The sequence below is a fragment of the Cynara cardunculus genome, assembly GCF_001531365.2.
Source record: "Cynara cardunculus var. scolymus isolate 2C chromosome LG 7, CcrdV1, whole genome shotgun sequence".
Taxonomy (NCBI): domain Eukaryota; kingdom Viridiplantae; phylum Streptophyta; class Magnoliopsida; order Asterales; family Asteraceae; genus Cynara; species Cynara cardunculus.
This window is the reverse complement of record NC_037534.1, coordinates 8,220,214-8,243,073: the sequence shown is the minus strand read 5'-3', so window position 1 is coordinate 8,243,073 and position 22,860 is coordinate 8,220,214. Positions and strand designations below refer to the sequence as shown.

The 22,860-nt window shown below is 34.5% G+C and overlaps 2 protein-coding genes across 2 annotated transcripts; one reads left to right on the top strand and one right to left on the bottom strand.

The window, feature by feature from the left end:
• Positions 1-598: 598 nt before the first annotated feature.
• LOC112515443 (protein S-acyltransferase 10-like) lies at positions 599-11,120 on the bottom strand. The gene is made up of 11 exons (XM_025122272.1): positions 10,847-11,120; positions 10,643-10,757; positions 8,472-8,546; positions 8,295-8,363; positions 7,884-8,021; positions 4,811-4,844; positions 3,137-3,246; positions 2,903-2,989; positions 2,641-2,724; positions 1,581-1,646; positions 599-1,007 (listed from the first exon to the last, which is right to left on the bottom strand). Exons 1-11 carry the CDS (start codon positions 10,938-10,940, stop codon positions 833-835), a joined length of 1,047 nt encoding a protein of 348 aa, XP_024978040.1. The 5' UTR covers positions 10,941-11,120; the 3' UTR covers positions 599-832.
• A 6,870-nt stretch (positions 11,121-17,990) lies between these two features.
• On the top strand, positions 17,991-22,298 carry LOC112515762 (GDSL esterase/lipase LTL1-like). The gene is made up of 5 exons (XM_025122686.1): positions 17,991-18,258; positions 18,739-18,890; positions 19,469-19,696; positions 20,309-20,558; positions 22,072-22,298. Exons 1-5 carry the CDS (start codon positions 17,991-17,993, stop codon positions 22,296-22,298), a joined length of 1,125 nt encoding a protein of 374 aa, XP_024978454.1.
• The last annotated feature ends 562 nt before the right edge of the window (positions 22,299-22,860 follow it).

The following is a 22,860-nucleotide window of genomic DNA, read 5'->3' as shown; positions in this document are numbered from 1 at the left end:
CGGTTTTTGGCCATCACTAATCTAGTCCAAGACTGGTTTTGCCAGCCACAAATCAAAACTTTTCTAGTATATGTATATAGTTGTGGAATACTTGAACAAGAATGTAGCTTAAAACCAGTTGGTTTACATTCTCAGGGGTTGTTTAGCAAAGGCTTATTTAGTAAGCGTTTACCGGATGAGCATGACAAGAACCGGGAATCTTACCCAATAAGAGATGTAGTAAGAACTGAGAATCTTATCCGGTAAACTAGAGAGAAGACTTACCCGGTTAACGGTTAACGGTTACCAGGTAAAAGATGCTTACCAACAATCCATTGTAATGGTTGAAATTATTATCCGATAAAGCAAGTGAGAGTGGTAACTCCTGCCACTAAACGTTAAACAGTCCTCACTAGTAAATTAACATTTAACGCAAACTAGTCTTTGAGCAGTCTTGAATCAGGCCTATTAACCGGTCCTGAAGCAGGCTTCTTAAACCTGTTTTGACACTCAAAAAAATTGGAAACCTTTGAGAATCATCAAATAACCATTTCCCTATATTTCTTTCAAATGTCCTATTTTGGTTTATTGATCATCTTTTAATCGAGTAACGTATTTCTAGAATTAAAGCATCTCCAATACGATACATTTCAATTCTTCGATGAAACACAAAGATGAGAATGAAGTCACTACCGCACAGAATACATCTTTATCCCAAAAAAGAAACCCTGACAGAATACATAGGCAAAGCTTTGGCTCACAGCTGAACGATAATATGGTCGGTTGGATACTAATAATATGGCACAACAAACTCTTGTGTGGAAAATTTGTTATATGCACATAAGTAATTAGTTCAGCAACATCTACACGATATGACATCAACACAAGTATATGGTACCGACTTCTGATCGAGCTCAGCTGCACTTGGCAGCACTTCCATTCTGTATATGCTTGTTCTTGCACAGCAGAAGTTGTACAGATTTCTGCATGCACCTTTACTGAATGGATATACTCTTTCTGGGATTGCTCTGCACATTAATTCCGAGCATTAATTGTCCATTCTTAAAGTTGGAGATTCAACTAGTTGCTATAATGCTTAAATTTTGACAGGAATATTTGTAACTTTTCTTTTTGGTAATTGTGAATGTCTGAGCCCGCTTGTATGCACCTCAACTAACCCTATGGGCCCTAAACATGGAAAATCACTTGTGGTTCTAAATAGACTCAAATTGGCGAGCGATGGGGAGGAACACTTTTAATTTCGCAACCCCACAATGGCTTTTGATACTTATGCTAGCTTTATGTTTTGTGTGTGTGTGTTTGTGTGTATATAATACATAAATGTCCAATGTATATTTTTTATAGTGTGATCAAGCTTTAGATGGTGTTTAAAGAATAGGTGCTTTTTATAATTTGTTACATATACAAGTATAGCAAACCTTTTATCTTAACATCGTCTTTGTCAACAAAATACTGGAAGCATATGAGTTCTAATGTAGCATAGCCATATTTATAGACTAAGAGTCCCCAATCTATTGGATATGAAGTCTTATAGCTTTAGATAAAACCATGCAAAAGAAGCATATGATTAATCAACTAACCTCATATATGGTATACGCCTTCGTCTCACCAGCTCATAGGTGGTTTGATTTGTCACAACTAGATAACTGAAAAGATAGAGAAGGAGCAAATTCAAGTGAATGCTTTATCAAAGAGATATATTTACCGATAAAGATGTACATTTTCAAGTTCATCAAAGAAACTAAACTCCCAATCTCTGACAACATCATAAAACCAACATGGGACATTTTGATATCATTGCAGCAGAATTGACTGCACCATAGATGTTATCAAACCATTTGTATATAAAGATAGGGAACAGAGACAATCATATGAAAGAGACTGGACCTAATTAGAAGAAAAATGTATCATTGGATGCATGTGTCTCCAATGATACATTTAAATGACTGACATGCATGAATGTATAGCAATCTGTCAACAGTTGGCACCACAAGATGCCTGACGTTTCAAGTTTTACTATTTTCATGTTCCTCAAGGCCACATGTGAATATTTCTTCCGCATACAAAAAAACAAGAGACCTTCATATCTCAAATGTATCTATTACTCTCTTGACTTGAAGGAGAGGACATTTGGGAAATGATCTTATGATGTCAAGAGTGTCTCCTAATGTGTTGAAATTCTAAGGAGACAAAGATCCAAAAGAATGCGTGAGACTGTGAGCTATTAAGTCCAAACCCTCCAAAATCCTGGAGATGATAGATGCCACTGCTAACTTCTAATACGCTCTAGTGTTAACTCAAATAATACATCTAAATTTTCAATAATACATCTAATAGATATTCTTACAAATGGTTATAGACTATAGACATGATAAAAAAAACTATCATGTTCAACAACAATAACCATCTGTAACAAAATTATCATATGATATATTATAGATGTATAGACTACAGACATCTTATAGACTATAGACATTTTATCATGCTCAACAAGGATAACTATCTGGAACTCTTATTTTCGACTATTTTAGCATAAATATTTAATGGTGACCTATAGACTTCATGGCTATAATAATAATTTGTCTGCTAAAACAAATGATACACATGAGAGTTGTAAGCAGTCCAAGGATAAAAACTCACCTATGGAACAGAAGAAGGAGGAGAAGAAATATCAATGCGATTGACAATATAGATAGTAGAATGATCATGATCACATCCACCAACCTGAATGAAATGAACAAACACATGATCCATCCTTGAATATGATTGAAAAAACAAGTGCAAAATGAGCATACAACACTGGATAAGAGAAAATCTACATTATCTATTTCCATTCCTTTTCATCTCATTTCATTATCTCCTTTAGTTATAAGGACGGTCAAAAAGGAAAAGGAAAATATACCATGCCTTGTCAATATGAGCTTGTAGGTACTTAATATACAAAATGCCAGTCCAAATACTCAAGGCTGTTTCCTCGAGGATGTACCACCTGTCAATCATTTAATCAAAGAAAAACATATTGTAAAAAATCACAGAAAATGAAACTGGAAAAAATCTAAGGTTACAACAGACATATAGGAAGAAAGAGGAGAATTTCATAACAAGTTTAATTTACAAGCAAAAAAGATGTACGCACCAAAATCGACAGTGGTTTCCCTGGCCTATGCATGTTCCCAGCCAAACACAATGGTGATCAAACTGAAGAACACATCTGTCACAATCATGGCAATGCTTTGCTCTTGGAGGCTACAGTAAAGTTACACCAAAGTCATAAATTTTGATACTAGATATCTCAGGTGCTGTTATGGAAAATTTGCTATTTCACATTCTGCAATAACGTGCATGACACTAAGTAGAATTACATGCAAGTGGATAATGGACTGGATTTGGTGTGTGTACCAAAAACAGATGACAGATGACAATTATAATAATAGCACTAAAACATATCCTGATAATCACAATGACAATGAAGTACACCATAAACAGTGGCAACTGCAAAGTTATGCATTGAAATCATGGATTGTAATAACACCCTTGCAGAGCACTTCCATTCTTATTTAGCGCTGGAATAGATGCGAGTTACCAAACGACAAATATCATACAATACAGTTGGTTGATTTTGATTATGAAACAATCATGGTTCATGGTGGCCTCTTTTTAACTGACATGGCAGATATCCCTTTTTCAACATGGACTTGAGTCAACTAAATGGCATGAGGCCCTTTTTAAACTGTGTCATATGCATAATACATTTCAATCAAAATATATATTTTTACTTCATTCATAACTTGGTAAAGAAAATTTAGGGAAAACAATTTCCTTTATTCTGTCAGTTCTATCAATTTGGGACATGACTTTCTAACCTATCAAATCAAAGGCAAAGTTAAGTCACTCCCCCTCTTGCTCGCAGTTATCTTTCTCTATCTCGCTCTCTCCAAGGTATATGGTTAAGAGAGCAAAAGATTGTGCCTTGACTTGAAAGAATCTAGAGAAAAATTACTCCCAAGTTCTTTTTGCCAAATTACAATTTGCACCCTTATTGCATGCCTACATTCATGTCCCATAGACTCCATGGCCCACTAAATGACACTGCCCAATTCAGGAACTCTTTAAGGGAGGGCGCGACACTCTACTTCAGAGATTACCTTGCCTCTGCAGCTTCGTTAATTTCAGATATGTGAAGCTCTAGTTCTCTTGATGGTAATGGAGACGATGAGAAAGGCACCAGCAAACCAAACAAGTTCATTTATGAAAACCTTTCTAAGCGATTATGACGAATTAAGCAAAAGTCACCTTTTTTTTACTTTGGCTTCCAATAAATTATTGCTTGAAACTTGACCAGATTCACATTAGTGAAAACGGCACTGGCTTCCGTTGCTGACACATAGTTGCTTCCTTCTATAATGTTGAATCTCTGTAGATCTGCTCTTACCTGGAGTGCTCAATCTATGGTCATCCATATCAAAATGGCACTTTGACAAAAGTGACTTAAAGTAGGTTTCTATTGATCACTCACCATTTGTTCACAAACACTCCCAAAGGTACAAGGAGGCCTAGTCAAAAGTAGGCAAGTAGCAAATAGTTCACCAATGGCCTCAGCTGGTACTAACTGTGTTTCTTGAACCAGTGGTTGTGGTTCGAAACTCTCCAGTAACAGGGTGTGTGTATTTCAATCATTTCAGAAAAGATAGCAAATTACATAAAATCCCAATCTCCATAACATTTAAGAATTTTGATCATCATGAAGTTGAGATCTCAACAACAAAATCAATTATACCATACAAAAGAAAGATACAAACAAGAGAGCTACCTGCACAACATTACAGTATGAACAGGTGTAAGTCCTGAAACAAACAGAAGCTGTCAGTTAAGGTTTGTCCTCAAGTGTGTAGTACTAATTTCATATAATATAATGAAAGAGACTACCAGACAAAGAATCACCATAATTATTATAGGATTAATACCATCCATTCAATCCACCCTCTACAGATTTCTTTGGAAGGGACCTGGGCTTGGAAAGCAGGTAGTCAAGTGAGTCGTAACAATTGTTGTTTACTCAGGGAGAAGCAGGGCTTGTTTCAAGCGACTGGAAATTTGGAACAGGGTTCAAATTTCATTTTATGCCTGCCAAATCATCCAATCTTGTCTCCTAAGACAAATCTTCAAGGGCTCAGTTGACACGCAAAATATTTGAAAAAGAAGACTTCTAGAAGATCCCATATGCTTGCCGCTCAACTTGGCAGAAGATGCACAAGTACGGGAGAATATTAGGGATTATATCCAATATTCTACGTGTGTGATCGAGAAAACTAGCCATAGGTTCTTTTTCAAAAAAAGAAAAAAAAAACTAGCCATAGGTCCTTGACTTAACCAACCTATCATGTGAAGCATTCCATCTGAACTTATATCATATTCAAGCTTAAGCATGAATGCTAGAGTATATCATATTTCCCCCAAGATTACTAATATCTTCTGTTATCATCCAATTTTGTGGACTTACCTAAAAGTTATTTTAGGATTTTATGAACAAAACTTAGTAGTTCTTTAATTTATATGGTATGATGAATAAACACCACCATGACTACTTCACTTTTATATTTGTTTGATCTTCTTGTAGCTTTCATACTTCACAGAAACTTTTTCATTAACAAGAAAATCAACATGAGTCCTCAATTGTTTCAATTGCATGATTTCACCGGATAGTATCATAGACAGGGGTAACAGACCTGGAGGCCACCCAACTATGACACTTAGTCCACATAGGCCATCCTTCCTCAAAAACAGTGTTTTAAAATTCCCTGCTTAGGGCTGACTAAGCATCAGCCTAGGCATTAAGTGACCCCATACCATCTCGATTATTTAGTAGGCCACCTAGGCTTAAACAACCCTCATCACTTCAATTAGCAACTAATCTTGCATCAAGTGTTGAAAGAATAATGTGGAGATTTATCAACTTCCTCAACTCAGAGGTAATCTTTTAAATCCTTTGTGAGCTATTGCATCATTGAAACAGCGAAATTAGCAATGTAGAGAACTACCAGAATGTGGTATGAATTCTTATTTTTCATATACATAACCTAATACTAGTTATATTTTATATATTTAATAGAGCCCCTTATGCATCTGCTTAATTAGCCACTTGGTCCACAGTCCCCACTGCTCGAAAGAAGTCCAAAACAGCACCAAATTTTACATACCATGTTCAATTTGCATGTTTCTATTGTCCTCACCGTAACTCAAAATGCAGTTATATTTAAGGTGCTTCTAATGGAATTAGTAAATCTAGTGTAGGAACAAAAACAATTGGTAGAGGTAACTAAGACGTTATCCCTACCATCATCGTAGGAACCCAAAACCAAAGTCAATGAGGGACATCTGAATGATTGGAAAATGCAAAACTCGGAATATTTTTTTGCTAGAACATCAATGCCTCTAAAGGGCTGTTTGGTTGGTTTTCCACTAAATCCTATATGGATAAAGTTGTCTGTGTGGAATTATTTTTGTACAAATTGTGAAGGTTTTTGTTTGGGAGGGTTTTCTCATAGATGGAAGAAGCCTGTTTTTTAATTGGAAGGGACAGGTTTGGAAGAAACTTGGCTTTCTACATGAAGCTCCCCCCTAAAAACTTACTGAATAAGCCACTTTCTAATATCATTAAGCCACTACCATACAGTCATGTATAGCTGACCGAATACACAGTGAGGGGTCGTTTACCAAACACTTACCCAGTAAGCGCTTACCAGTAAAATTTAACACTATCAATTACCTAATTGGTAAGATTTTAGTCCACCAAAACGATATTGTATGCAATAATTTACCCGATAAGCGCTACCGTGGTAAGAATCGTTGCCCTCACTTACCGGGTAAGACTTTTGGTCCTTGTCTCGCTCTTACCGGGTAAAATTCTTGGTCCTTATTATATTCATTCGATAGGGTAATGTGACTTGGTAAGCGCTTACTCGGATAAGCGTTTGGTAAACGGCCCCTGAGTCTCATTAAGCTCATTAAGCTGCTAATAGACAGACCCTTAGAGTTCCTTCTTATCACGAGTCCCTTTTCCATTCCCTCAAATGGAAATCATATACATATTTACGTGTCAAAAGATCAGGGGTTACATCAACTTATTATTTTCCTCAAATGGGTTATTCCCAGTACTTTATTGCTAGACAACCAGATGGATGATTGAAGACGATAAGATAACACCATGTTCTTCGTTCAGGTTGTAAAATAAATTGCCAGTGGATTTATAATTGAATGGTTTGTTTTCACCATGTATTCAACATGGGAAGGGCTGAAATAGACATGGGTAGTGTTTACTGAACTTGGTCACTTGTTTTAGCACTTTCTCAAGGTGGAATGCTTTATTCTTTTTGTATGAAAACCTTCCCCCACCTGTTCCATTTCCTACTTTTTGGTGCAAAATTTTCCGTAGTGTTTGTGTGTGCATTTTTATAGAGCCCTTGCTATTCCTATTGACTCTACAAAGCATTGATTTCTTGGAAAAAATGTTCTCAAGTTTTGTATTTTTGGACCCATCAAATATACACCATGGTTTTGATATGGTATTTCAAATCTTTGAGGGCGTGAGTAGGTAAGCAGAAATTTCCAATTAATTAAACCCAAAATATTCAATAATTATACAACAGGTTTAATTTAATTCAAACTATTGTTTGAAGTAACTATATTCAAATTAAAATATAATTATATTATATCACATATATATATACATACATATAGATCTATTAACTTGGTATTGCTTCTTTCCAAAAAATAAAGGTATTGCAATAATTTAATTACTTGTATTGAATGCTTTTATACTTGTATACAAGGTATACTAATATAAATAAATGTTCCTAAATTTGACTATAATCAAGTTATTCTACCTGACAGATGTTCCAGGCGGGTACATGTCCATCACCAGCTTTGTCCAATTCATTGGGTTATTCCCTAGTAGACTTTCTCCCACTTGGTTTCTGTTTACAGTCAGAACTACGCTGCCATTTTTGCTTGAAGCAGGTTGTCTTTGCTTGATCATTTGCATCAATAAACAAAGAAAGATACGACAGTTAGATCTTGTCATGTATTGAGAAAAGACAGTACAATATCAAGTATTTTCTTAGAATATCACTACAAGTGTGTCCTGTCCTGTCCTGTCCCACCCTGTTCCACGTACCAAAAACACCCTAATAGAACTAATTCATTGTAGAAAAGAGGGAATATATTTGATACTCATTTTACCCAAGAATATCTTGAAAATAAAGGTCAACAGCATAAAAGTTGGAATAAGTGCTTACTTTGAGATTTCTGATGCCCTTAATAAAGCTTCTGTCCTAGCAAAATCTCTCATTGCATCAAGTACATACCTAACCAGGTATAAAACTGTTATACAGAATGTTACTCTATTCTACTGCTGGGAAGGCACAAACTGAGATTATATATTTTCAAGTACATAATATAAGCTGATCACATACCCTGGAGAAGAACCAGAGGTAAGGAAATACTGAACTAATGTAGCAATAACCAACAACATATAGATCAATGTATACCTGTAGAACAGAGGTGTGAGGCAAGTTAATTAAAAGTAATCACATACAGAATTCTCAAACAAATGAAGAGAATGTAAATAGTTAGAAGCTTTTAAGCACCTATACATGAGTTAGAGTGCCATATCCATATCAAATGCAAAGGCATGGGTGCAGTCCAATATATATGTCTTAAAAACGGATATGAATTAGCTGCATCAGGTGTGGCACATATGACTTAGGTATGGGTGTGGCACAGCTTGGCTTTCTCCTCAAGGGTTTCACTTGTATTTTGTTGTGTCAAATTTTGGTTTCAATGCTCCCAATACTTTGCCCAAAGAAAAGAAAAACATACCTGGTACTTAATTCAAGACATCCTATACATTTGCTTTTCAAAAACATAAAGCACTCACGCCCTCCGAATACTTGTGGTTGTGTTTGTCCCTTCTCTCCACTCATCTCTATTTTCTTTTTGGTACTCCAATGGACTAGTGTTAAGCAGATTTAAGTACTTTGATGATGTTTGTTTGTGAAGTAAACATCTTTTTATTTTTATTTAGCATACACATGCCATAATTGTGTGTGCTGCACCCAAATTTTGGTGTTATTAAAATGCCAAACCCCTGCAGCCAATACACATGCATTCTCGTTCTCGATTGACTAGTAGTGATCAACAAACAAATATTTCTTCTAATTATCTCTTTCCTATTAGATGTTGCATTGCAAACGAGCGGATGGCATATTTGTTGGAAAATCATGACCGCTTTATTTAATACACTTTTACAAATGGCTTTGGGTGCATATTGAATAGCTAAAGTAACATACTGACATGTAGCATTGAATTCACATTTTTTCTGAAACAAAAAGTGTTATTGAATAACCCATGAAGCTCGTCTTAAATTCTCCTTAAGTTTTTGAAAATTGGCTATGTGCTGAGAAGCGAGACCGATGAAAGACAAAAGTTGACAATGACTGGCAAGTTGTCTTCAACACTGGATATACACCAATGTTATCAACAGATCATGAACTTCCCTACTGAGTCTTACTCTAACTCATGCTCCAAGCAACTTTCAGGAGTAGATTAGCCATTAATCCTCCTGCTTAATAATAGGGTACTGCTTATCTTGGTTCATGAAAGCAGAAGACTGGGAGAATCTATTCATCCTAAATTCCCAAACTACATTGTTTTGAACTAAACTGTTGATGATAGCCCATGAGACTCTTCTAGTCTTCTAAAAAACAATAAATTGCACACTCGTCGACTCTTTTGTATGCTACAAATATAGGCTGCACAAAATTATATGCTTCAAAGGGATTCAGTACGCCTCTGAAAGTAACCATCCCCATATGTCAAAATCAAAGTGAAGAAATTAGCAGAATAAACTTTTTCTGACTTGATGCAAACCAAAGGACGAACATTTTTTTCCCAGTAGGTATGTTGCTAAGTAGAAAAGCTGCAATATATGAGTTATATTCAAAACCAAGTGACACTTAATGTTGAATTTGATTTAGATACCAACATTGTGAAAGAGGCCACGGATTGAGTAGCTGACTTCAATCTTAAACTATTGACATGAGGCGGTAGAAACTGATAGGGTCCAGTTATCAAAGGCAGTGCATGATCATATTCTTCTACAAAATAGCTTCTAAACCGATGAGAGTTATAGAGCTTATGCCCGCAACCAGCTAGGTAGCAATCAATATTTTTAGTAAAGCTTCCTAATAAAGGTAAGTTATAGACTTATAGCTATGAGTAAAGTTGGAACATTATGAAGATTATAACTAGTAGTTTCAATATATACCCTTATCCTAGCCAATTGGTACATTTGGAGGGGACTAAAAAGGAAAGTGGCACTACTTTTCTTGATAAAGAACACTTGTTTGGTTACATGATCACTTCCAAAAGGTTAACAAACTTCCAGATTCCAATCAAATAAACATGTGCATAAACAAAACGAATTAGTTAGCCCCTAATTACCACATATAACCTTCACAAAACCAGTAACAACAATTTTAGTTGCCTAAGCCCCAAACAAATCGAAATTATATGCAGAATACCATATGGACGCACTTAGCTAATAGTAAATGAAGTGTGTATCAGTGAATGCATGTGTGCTTACAAAGGCTGTTCTTTTGATTTCTCTTTCAATTCGTCATCGACAATAAAAAGAAAACCAACGAAGATTAGATGCAGCATCACCAAAGCCAATTTCAAACACATCGTAGATCTTCTAGCTGCAACCAAAATTAACACAAATCAAATTAAATGTTACACACACACACACATGGCAGAAGAACATATAACAGAAGGGCATAAGTAATACCGGGATCTGATAAACAAGGGAAGACGTTGGAGCATCTGTCGGAGAAACGATCAGATGTGTCACGAGAAGGAACGCAAAAACCCATCACCGTCATTCAACTCAACGACCTGAAACAGAAGCCCTAAACAGCTTTTGCTGAGCTTATGATAATTGCATATCGGAAACACTAAGCAGAGTGTTGGAGCAGTTGGGAGTCTGGTAATGAAAAGAATGCTCGAAAAGCAGGCGAGGACATAGGTCGAGCAATGGAGATTGGAGGAGGAGGACGACGTCTAGTAATGGGGATAATTGCATCTTAGTACCTTGTTTTATGGAGGCATGTGGTTTTGGTACACAATTTACAGAAATTGGTACAAAACTACCCCACCATGTGGGTAGGGAGGTAGGGTTATCTATAAATATTGGGAGCCAAAACATGATCCAAAATTATACATGATTTGTCTTCATGCTAGAGATGGTCAAAATGATTAAGATTCGGTTTGAAACTGTTTAAGAAAATGTGGTTAAGGTGCATCTGAACACGTACCAGTGTTGAACCAAAAAGTTTATCTCTATTTTGTCTATTTTTTCCATGAAAAGACAGGTTAAGACCAACTACTACAAAACCTGATTAAACTCGTGGGTTAGCTTAGCAAACAGCTAAAGACCAGCCATTAGGACTTTTTCCTATAGGTCGTTAGCTCAAATCTACTCAAGCCTACTAGGGGTTTGCTTGGTTGTTCTCTTTAGGACCATATTGGATTAGTCGAAGTGGAACCAAGTTGATCCAAACACATATAGTTAACAAAAAAAACCGATCAACATTCGGTTTCAATCTAAATTAAGGACCAAAAAGGACCAGTTGGGGACCAGTCAATGGTCAAAAAGACCCCCCTAATGCCTGTTTTTTTGTTCTCAAGTGTGTTTTCTTTACTTTTTAAAACTATTTTTTGTGTGCCCAAAACTAGTTGTTATGTGTGTGTACTAATGAAAATGTGATTTTTGATAAGTAATATAAATTATTTGATTCTTCATCCCCGATAGAGACGAGGACAACAAACTTACCCCTTCCCTTACTACTTACAGCTTGTTATATTTTGACTATAAAAATGGTCGAGGATGTACCATCAAGGATTTTTCATCCTTTAGTTTCTTTCTCTAATGTATAAGTTTATTCATTATGATGTTATCGGCTTATGGGGGGCATAATGGTCACAATTAGTGACCTGAGCGAACTTCAATAAACATACTGTGATACGTATATTTATATCTTATATGTACTTGGTGATATATTGTAACCAATATATACATATACATATACATATACATATACATATACATATACATATACATATACATATACATATATTGTGAAAATTCAATAATGGAATTTCTATTCGACTTGCTTTGATTACTGGTGTAGTTTGGATATAACCCCAAAAGGCTATAGCAACTAGCAAATTGTGCAAGTATACATGGCTTACTAGTGTCGTCCAACGCAAGTAATAATGATAAATAGTACTAGATATCGTTCCACGGGGATTTAAAAGCAAAGAGTTATAGAAAGTTAATCTTAAAGTAAGATTTCAAGAGATTTTGTGGAAGCAATGAAGCTTTAGAAAGCAAATAACTTTGAGTTTGGTTAACACTCCTGAAAATGTATCAAATACTGGAAAGAAAAGCATGGGTGCAAGATCTGGTTGGCATTTCAGCAACAGAGTGCAGTAGAACTTTGCTACAGCATCATATGAATAATGCTACGGCAATAATTTTCTATTGCCACTATTGGATCAAACGGCCTTTTTTTCGAAGTTCAAATTAGACCATATGTCGGCAGTACACATGGAGATGTACAAATCCAAGCTGAGTACATATCTTACCTTTCTTTCCATATAGTTTAACAACATATGAATGTTATTGTAACTCCATATAGTCATCTATAACCTTCATGGTTAAATTATTTACGTTGTCTTAAATTTAGGTCCTACTCACCAAGGTGAAACAACATGCATCACTTTGTCAAGAATTACCCGGTGAAGTCTTCTACCCAAGAGTGAATAAATGAGTAGATTGCTACGGCAAAAGAAATTATCCACGAACACTAAGGCTTGATCATCCAACCGTCATTTACACCCAAGCTAGGATGTTTTAGCTCATCATTGTTGAATGTAAAGACAAGTATGTAAATAACATAAGCTTAAATAACATAAAAGTAAAGTGTCGGGAGTTAAATGCGTAGAAAGTAAATGTGCAGAAATGAAGAATATTGTTGTAGCAACAGTAAAGTACCAAAAGCTTTCAAGATTATAATTAAAGAGCGAAAGGTTTAGAGATCGAAACTTGTAGTAAGTTAATGATTCCTTGCTTACTTACAATAAAACTAGAGTTCACTATTATACTAAAAAAAAAAGGTTTATTGGCGGGGACCTCATGGCCCCGTGGTCCACATTTTTCACTATTATACTAGCATAAAGCATAAAGTAGGAAATACAAAAGTAAATATCCATGAGTTATTGCCCAAGATACAAACATGAAGTCAACTTCTACTCAAACTAGGTACTTTTAAGTTGGTACCATTAGCTAGATCTTTTCTTTTCTCCTCCAGATTTTGCTGACTTCATCAAAAGATTCTTCCATTCAAAAATGAAGCGCCAAGATTTTTCATCAACCCTTAGTGGTTGTGATCTGCTCGCCCTTGTTGTATTGGTACCTACTGTAGCAGTACACTAATTAGCCCAAATTACTCAAAGAACAAGCAAACCATAACCAAGTCCTACAATCTAGCTCCAGACCTTAATAAAATGTAAAATATGAATAAAAGACTCAATATGTGTTCTAGGAATTGTAAAAGTAAGCAAAATAATGTCCTAAATAGGTGCTCAAGAGTGTATTTCTACACCCTTATCAATTACATTAGAAGGGAAGAAATATATAGGGGTTACAACACAATCGGCCACAACGAACTTGACTAAAAATAGCCAAAAGATAAGATAAAATATGAAAGTTGGTTATATTTTTCCATATTTTGGATACTATGATAACATAAATGTGTTACAGGTTGCTACAACAATGGGGAGTTGATTATTTTTTGGTAGCTTATGAAAAAATCTTGCACTCAGCTTTTGGAATATATCGGGTTTGTAAGTCAACAAAGTTAGAATTCAGAAGGTGTAGCTCGCTAAGACAAGCATGAAGGGAGACCTAGTTGCTTTTATAGTTGACTTTTTACATGGTCTTTGTATGTTAAATATTATGTTCTCTAGTCGACTTTTGTGTATCCTTTAGTCCTCCTCTTTAGTATAAAAGGGGATGGAACTAGTACTGTTGATATCAAGTTTTTCTAAGCTTTGAATTCTGTAAGTCTTTTGTGTAATCATTTAGTTTTGAATTTAACTCCTTAATCTTTTGGTTACCATTCTATTGGTGCAACAAGTTCTTACTGTTTCTGCATCTTTATATTCTATGCACGATTTACATTTCCATAAAGTTATTTTCATATTTATTTACTTTTATGTCTTCTATATACATGTCATCATTTCTAGCGAGTATGAGCTAAACACCCTAATGTGCGTGCAAGTAAAAGGTTAGAAGAATAAGCCTATGTGTTAGGGGTTGTTTACTTGTGGCTTAATTAGGCTTATTGGTCTATCTGGCTTATTCGCACAGCTCATTTGGGTTGTTTACTTACGGCTTATTCGTACAAAACATGGCTTAATCGCACAAATAGAAATGGTGTGTTGCCCCCATTCAGCTACAAAATGACACTCCTACCCCTTATTTAAAGCATCGCCTCCTTCCCATATGAGACACCCCATCTTCGACCTGTTTATGATTTTTTGTTTGATGTTCAAATAATTAATATTGAAGGGTAAATCGGTCATTTATGTTATTCAGACTGTTGGTTCAGATAAAAAAAAGTAAACAACAACGCCTATTTATCCAACCAGACAAATTTATCCTGACAGATAAATTTATCCATACAGGACTTAATAAAAAATTTGGTAAACAACCCCTAAGTGGTTAATTGTTTTTGCCTAGTAATCTACTCCATTACTCACTCTTGGTTTTAATATTTAATATAGTAATCTTTGACAATTAACACATGTTATTTTACTCACATGAGTTGGATCTAAAATTAAGACAACACAAATAATTTAACTAAGAATGTTATTGATAGCTATAAATAGCTCCAGCAACCTTCGTGGGTTGCAAAACTATATGGAAATAAAAGTAAGATATGTACCATACTTGGATTTGTGTTCTTTTGAGTACTGCAAGTAAGTGTCTAATATGCCTTCCGAAAGAAGGTTGTTTAATCCAATAGTGAACGCTGAGAACTATTGTTGCAGCAATCTCATGTTATGTTGTCGCAAAGTTCTACTGCAATTTGAGTTGAAACCCCAACCTAATCTTGTCCTCATGCTTTCTTTTAAATTATTGTAACATCTCAGTAGTTGTTAACTCAACCCGAAAGCAGTTTTTTTAATTCACAATTTGAAATCTCATTTTAAGATTAATTTGTTGATTTTTTTACTTTCAAATTCCTTGTGTATCGAGGTATTCTTACCATTATTAATTGATTTAGACGATATTGGTTGAATTTGTATTCTTGCTTGACCTTCCATTTGCTATAGTTTTTTTTGGGTTATATTACTGGACAACAGTTACCTATGCACGTGTATAACACTTATCAACATATTTCCATAAGATGAATTACTAAATATTGTTATATATATGCAGAGATGCATAAAAGCCAGAAAAAAAAGTAACTAAATATTGTTACCTATGCACATGTGAATAAAATCTAAGCAAAAGAGTAATTAAATACCATTACATAACATGTGCATAAAACCTAAGAAAAAGAGTTATTGAATATTGTTGTTACCTATGTACATGTGCATAAAACTCAGAAACACTAGATTCAAAAGAGGAATGATTAAATACGATTACCTATGGACATATGCATAAAACCTATAAAAAATGTAATTGAATATTTTAATTTATATATGCATGTCACCATATAATTTAGAAAAAAGAGTATTTTGATGGGGAGAACCCCTAAAAATGGAGATTTATTTTTAAAATTGCAAGATGTGTAATCAAACATTTTTCTACGTTTCAAGCTCTCAGAGGCCACAGAGCCATTCGGAAGAAATCTAGAATCAATGAAGACAAACAAAAACAACCACAATACATGGTGTTCTCCGACGAAGATAACCATCACCGCAATTCCCATCGAAGAACTAACTGATAGTGAACTGATAAACACCTTCGAATAAGGGGCAGACCCACTATGGTGCGTATGGTGGCACGTGTCATTTCTTCGTTCCTCCATTATAGTGTAAAAAGGTTTAGGTTCATGAAAGGTGCTACCGTATTATTTTGTTGGATGCAACCATATATTTTCTTGAAACTACAATAATAACACAAATTTCTCTTGGTAGAGTTTGCTTGCATGATCTTTTCTTGGGATAAAAAACTCGAACATAAGACTTCACATATGAAAAACAAGGAACTAATCAACAAACCAACAATAATTTTGTGAAAAAATATCCATAGTTACATTTTTATAGTCAAACCGTGTCACCACTTAAAAAAAATTATGAAGCTTATCTTCTATTGTCTCACTGGCCGACCTTGACCCCTGTTATTTTGAGGTCCGCCTTTGGTTCAAATACACAATAAACTTATGTTCTACTATTCGTAACACTATTTTTATTACAATCACATTATAACAAAATTAAATTTATAGCAGGTTTAAAATGTCTAAATGTTCTAATAATATACTTTATTAAAACTTAAGTTTATAGGACCAAACAATCAAGTATTATATTTTAAAATTGTTATAATAGGTTTATAAGTTTTTTTAAATAACTTTAAAAATAAAATATCGTATTAACTAATTTATATAACACATTTGAGAATGTTTTATAAACCCATATTTTTAGATAAAACATTTTTTGATATATTGTCCTATAAAATAACTAATAAAACACTTTATATTTAAAATATTCTAAAAACTTATTAAAAACTTGCTATGAAGTTATTATGTACACTTTGTGAATATGAATTTGTTGTAATCGTCCTATAAAACATAAAGGGCTTTTTACCAAATGCTTATCAGGATAAGTGAACAACAAACTACGTTTACTTTACCGGATGAACATGGTAAGAACCAAGAATCTTACCCGATAAGAACGACACAAGGACCTAGAGTCTTACCCGGTAAGTGAAGGCGACGACTCTTACCACGGTAAGAGCTACTTACCGGGTAAATTGTTGCATATGATACCGTTTTGGTGGACTAAAATCTTACCTGGTAAGTAATTTATAGTGTTAAATTTTACCGGTAAGTGCTTACCAAGTAAGTGTTTGATAAACGGCCCCTAAGATATTTAAACATTTTAACGGTCCTGTAAACCTAATTTCATCGTTGTCATCCAAGAGATTTGGTGTTAAAAACGGTGTTTGGTGTACATATTCTTGATATTCGTCTCAGGTGAATCTTGTTTGTTATACTTGTCTTTATGTTCTTGTTCATTACCAACCTGCCATGGCTGTCATGGTAACTAGTTCCATATATATGAGCTCATATAGGCATCGAAAATGATCTTCTTGTACATACATACATACATACACACATACATATATATACATACATATATAGATTTGGGATCATGTGAGACCAGCCTGTTTTCGTGAGACCCGTGAGACCAACATTTTACACTTGAAACTTCACAACAAAATGCTGTGAAGGTGACTTTTTAAAACCTTCACAGTGTTTTTGTTGTGAAGGTTCGACTTTTTTAAAACATTCACAGTGTTTTTGCTGTGAAGGTTACGTGTAAAAATGTGGTCTTACGGGTCTCACGAAAACAGGCTGGTCTCACGTGAACCCAACCCTACATATATATATATATATGTGTATATATATATATATATATATATATATATATATATATTACCATGGTAATCTACGTACATTTCTTGATGACAGTGATGAAAACAAACACAAAAATACGGTATTAAGTAGGGACAATTACTAAGGGTAATTCTAGGTGGATACAATGATCCCAGTTTATCTTCTTGTCCATATATCAAACACTTTGCTATAAATATTCAACTTAATTCCAATCATCTGCAATAATTTAAGTGCTTGATCACTATGGCAAGTGCAAGAAGAAATCTTTTGCTTTTTGTGATATTTGTGGCCATCAATGGTGTAACATTGAGGACAGTAATGGCGGCAACGGGTGGTTATAAGACGGATGCCGCCATATTCATATTTGGGGATTCCACGGCAGATGTCGGAACAAACAACCACCTGAAAAACTGCACTGCCAGGGCCGACCACCGTTACCATGGGATTGATTTTCCGTTTTCTAAACCCACCGGAAGATATAGTAATGGCAAAAACGCTGCTGACCAAATCGGTATTTATTTCGATTCCCTCTTGCTGTTTGCCAGTTTGCGTGTTCGTAATGTTACTGTAACAAAATAGGATTCGTAGGAAGTTGTAAATTAACGTCCAAGTGTTTTAATAGAATGTTTTATTGGATTTACGGTTTATAATACCAAACACTTAGTAACAAATATTTCTGTCAACCACAAGGGTGATGTCTGATTGGTTTGAGCTTGGCTCCAAACGTCAAAAGTAACAGGAGGTCCCAGGTTCAAATCCAAGGAGGAATAAAAATCTTCTTGTGGCCACGGATGTTCAAATCCAAGGAGGAATAAAAATATTCTTGTGGCCACGAAGATTCAAATCCAAGGAGGAATAAAAATCTAGGTTCAAATACGGTGACTCCGGGCTATGTGCAAAGCAGGTGGTCGCCTTAGGATTAGTCGGCTCGCATAGCGGGTTGGGAATCCGTATATTTGTGTCCATAAGAATTTGAATTTGAATTATGCAGCAAAACTGTTGGGGAATTACAAAATAAGTCCACCACCTTTTCTCTCTCTACTCGCCACCCATAAGTCGACCTTCAAGCGCAATTTACTTCGTGGAGCCAACTTCGCTTCGGCAGGATCAGGGATTTTTAGCGCCACGGGTCAACTTTCCTTTGTAAGTTTTCAAATTCATCAAACGGGTTTAGAAGTCGTTTATTAAACGCTTATCGAGTAAGTGCTTATTGGATAAGCGTTTTTTGGTAATAGTCACAACTCTCACTTAGTAACATTCGTAGGCATCAAAATTGATTGATAATAAGTGCTTATAATCCGGTAAGAGCTTACCGGGGAAGAATCATTAATCTCATTGTCTTCCTTTTTTTTACTGGGTAAGTTTTTCAGTCTTCGTTATATTCATCCGGTAAGATAATTGAATCGGTAAGCATTTACCAAAGTAAGTGTTTAGTAAATGGCATCTTAGTTGCAATCTTTTGGATGACTTTGTTACATATACACTCTAATATATATATATATATATATATATATATATATATGAGATGTAATGAAAAGATCCCGTTTGATCAACAACAAACTAATCGAGAATCTACTTTTTTCTGATTAAATTACTTCAATTAGTGTTTCAATAAGCTTTAGGAATTACTTTTTACTTATTTTTCTTCCGATTATACCCTTTATATAGTTGTATTTTCTAATTAGTTTTTCAACATATTCTTTCTACGATGAATGAAACAGCATAAGGTGATATGTTTGGAGGAGCAAATCCAACAATTTGCCACAGTTCGTCAAGCTATCACAGAATTATTGGATTCACCGAAGGCCGTTGATGATCTACTTCAAAATTCAATATACATTCTCAGTATTGGTAGCAACGATCTTATAGAATTTGAACTCGCGGGTCAACCAGGAGGCCGCGACAAATTCCTAGCCAAACTCACTGAAACCTATGCCGAACATCTAGCGGTTCGTATAAATTTACTAATCCTAAATTTGTTGCTTCATTTGATCCTCACTAGGTTGCATTATGTCGTAGTAAGCACTACAATAAAATTGGGTTTATAAAACGCCAAAGATATATAAGTATCATAATAAACTGTTTTATATGACCTAATTGAGTTGGTGGACCAAACAATTGTGTGTTATATGTAAAAGTGTTACAATAAGTTTATACGGCACTTTTGGGTGTCTTAACAACTATTTTAGGACACATTTGAAATAAAGTGTGTTGTTAGCATTTTTATAGGACAAATATCACATCTTTTTTATAAGACATTTGTTTTAATAAAATATTTTTTTCATATAATGTTATATAAGTAATTAATAGGTCGTTTTATTTCAAAAATATCCTAAAAATCTTTTAAGATGCCACAAAGACGTCCTATAAACTTATTGTAACATTTTTGCATAAGATGTATAATTGTTTGGTTCTATAAACTAAGTATTGTAGTCTATAAATCAGTCCCTTATGAGATGTAAATATTTTTTACGTCCTATAACCCGATTTTTTGTAGTGGATGTTTTGTATTCGTTTTCATCCAAATTTCATTCAAGAAATCTTTGTTGTGAAATTGGCAGGATCTATACGAGCTAGGGGCACGGAAATTTGCGATTATCGATATTCCACCAATCGGTTGTTGTCCGGCTGCACGTGCGTATAACGCTACTGGTGGTTGTATGCAAGATTTGAACGATAACGCAAGATCGTTTTATAGGTCGATGCAATCTAACTTGGCACGATTTAGTCTCGTATTCAAAGGATTCAAGTATTCACTCGGGAATACCTATGCAATGACCATGAATGTTATCGACAACCCACGTGGAAACCGTAAGTTTATTCTCTGTTTATCATCAAAAGTCTGCAAACAACTGTTCTCACTACAACGAAATTAGTTTTGACATCCAATGTGCTACAACAAAATTGGTCAGTTGGACGTCCTAAAAGAATACTTAACGAATCTAGGTTTATAACACCTTAACTGACATCCTATCTAATAGCATTACAAGAAGTTGATATGACAAAGTTGGACAACCTAATAAAATACAAGTAAATCGTCTTATTAACACTTTTCAAAACCATCATATGAAAAGGTTAATAAAACGATTTTACTTTTTGTGTATTGTTAGCTTCCCAAACTCCGTATATAAAATTTCTTATACCTGATTTGCTGACCTTCCTGTAACTCAATTCCCTAATGAAATCGACTACGTGTCTAAGTGCAATGCTGACTTCTCTATCGCATAACGCTTCTTCATGGTCGTAACATTTACTTCAAGTAGTGGATGTTTCTTTGCCTTAACCCGTAACATAGACTAGACTTAGTGAGGTGAGGTCGCTTAGGATGATGACCTGCTAGAGATAGAAGGGCACCACTTCTTACCTGCTTCCCTCTTCCCTCTCGATAGAAGGATAAATCTTGTTGTCATAGCTTGCCTCCCATTTCTTCGTACAAAGGTCCTCGCCAACCTCGTAGAGGAGATGAAATTGAGTATATCATAGCTGACCGCACCATGGGCTAAGTATTTTGTTTCAAAAACTTCATCCTCATTAAAAAAGCAAATAAAATCAGACTTGGAACCGATGGAATAGTTGGTATATAGTAAATTGCCCAATGTTTCCTAATTAGTATGTTTACTGTTGTCATCTAACTTTGTGCATCTTTAGATATAATATATTGTTCTTAGTCTTTTATAAACCTATATATATATATATATATATATATATATATATAGGAGTGATCAAATAAAAACCGTCCTCATTTGTGTAAACTGTGCAAACTACCTTCATCCGTCGATTTCATTGTTTAATCTTATGAAAAATTTTCATGAAATTGTTTAATCTTGTGAAATTGTTTCATATAATACTTTTTTTGATCAAGTTATTTCATATATGTTTATGAAATTGTTTCATATAATACTTAATGAAACTGTTTCATGTATTTCTCTAAAATTAATGAAACTGTTTCATGTATTTCTCTAAAATTAATGAAACTGTTTCATGTATTTCTCTAAAAATTAAAATAATGAAGATGATAATATCTATGATTAACACCCTCCACAATAAAAATGATTAATCAACCTATCATAATTACAAAAAAATGAACAAAATGAAAAATTATGATTGATTGAATGAGGTTTGCACGGTTTGTACAAATTGAGTGGTTTGCATTTGATCGCTCCTATATATATATATATATATATATATATATTTATTTATTTATTGAGATGCCAAACGATAATTAAATGTCCTAAAAAACCAATTTTATTGTCAGAAAAGAACAGTTGTTATATCGATTATAACAAAAATATGAATAAAACAATTGGTATTAATGTATTTCCAGGGTTCAAAGAAGTTAAAACAGCATGTTGTGGAAGTGGACCATTCAATGGGGTAACTGGATGTGAAGTAGGAGCGAATTTGTGCGCAAAAAGGAGTGATTTTTTGTTCTGGGATCAATTTCATCCAACCGAAACTGCATCTGAACTCGCGGCTCTTACACTTGTTTATGGTGAAGGAAGCGAATATGTGACCCCGATGAATTTTAGTAGTTTGGCAATGGCGGCTTGATGGTCTTGCGGTCTTTTTCTATCTTGTATCGAATGAATTATTGATTGAAATAATCCATTTTCATTCAATATATAATGTGTGTGTAATTTCTACTGTGTCAGTGAATCCAAAAACATAAATAAGATAGACATATGTCTTAAGGATGGAATTTGAATAAGATCAATTCCATTGTATCTTTAATTCTATGTTTGTGTCAGTTCAAGATCATTTTTTGAACGATCATTTTCAAGTCAATTCTATGAAGATGTCAAGCAATAGATCAGAGTGCAAGCTATTAAGTTTTTTGTGAAGATCTTAAAAAAGAAAAGGAAAAACTGAGAAAAGAAAAGGAACAACTTAAATCTGATCTTGAAAAACAAATTGTTTCCTTGAAAAAGAGTTTGAGTGAATCAGAGGGTGAGAGAGTCAACACTCAATTAAAATTTGATTTGATTTATAAATAAAGAAATGATCCGTACTCAAAAATCAATTAGTTGGAAGAGATAAACTATAAAGAAGGTCAATCTGAGCAGACTCTGAAAATTTTGACACATAAACCCAAAACACAAGGTTTTACAATCCT

Coding starts and splice junctions, on each gene's coding strand:
- LOC112515443 (XM_025122272.1), bottom strand. CDS start 10,940: ATGACGGTGATGGGTTTTTGCGTTCCTTCTCGTGACACATCTGATCGT. Junction 3,247..4,810: donor CATACTGTAATGTTGTGCAG/GTAGCTCTCTTG, acceptor ACTTTACTGTAG/CCTCCAAGAGCAAAGCATTG. Junction 1,647..2,640: donor CTCCTTCTTCTGTTCCATAG/GTGAGTTTTTAT, acceptor CTATCTTTTCAG/TTATCTAGTTGTGACAAATC.
- LOC112515762 (XM_025122686.1), top strand. CDS start 17,991: ATGGCAAGTGCAAGAAGAAATCTTTTGCTTTTTGTGATATTTGTGGCC. Junction 18,259..18,738: donor AAACGCTGCTGACCAAATCG/GTATTTATTTCG, acceptor TGAATTATGCAG/CAAAACTGTTGGGGAATTAC. Junction 18,891..19,468: donor CCACGGGTCAACTTTCCTTT/GTAAGTTTTCAA, acceptor TGAATGAAACAG/CATAAGGTGATATGTTTGGA.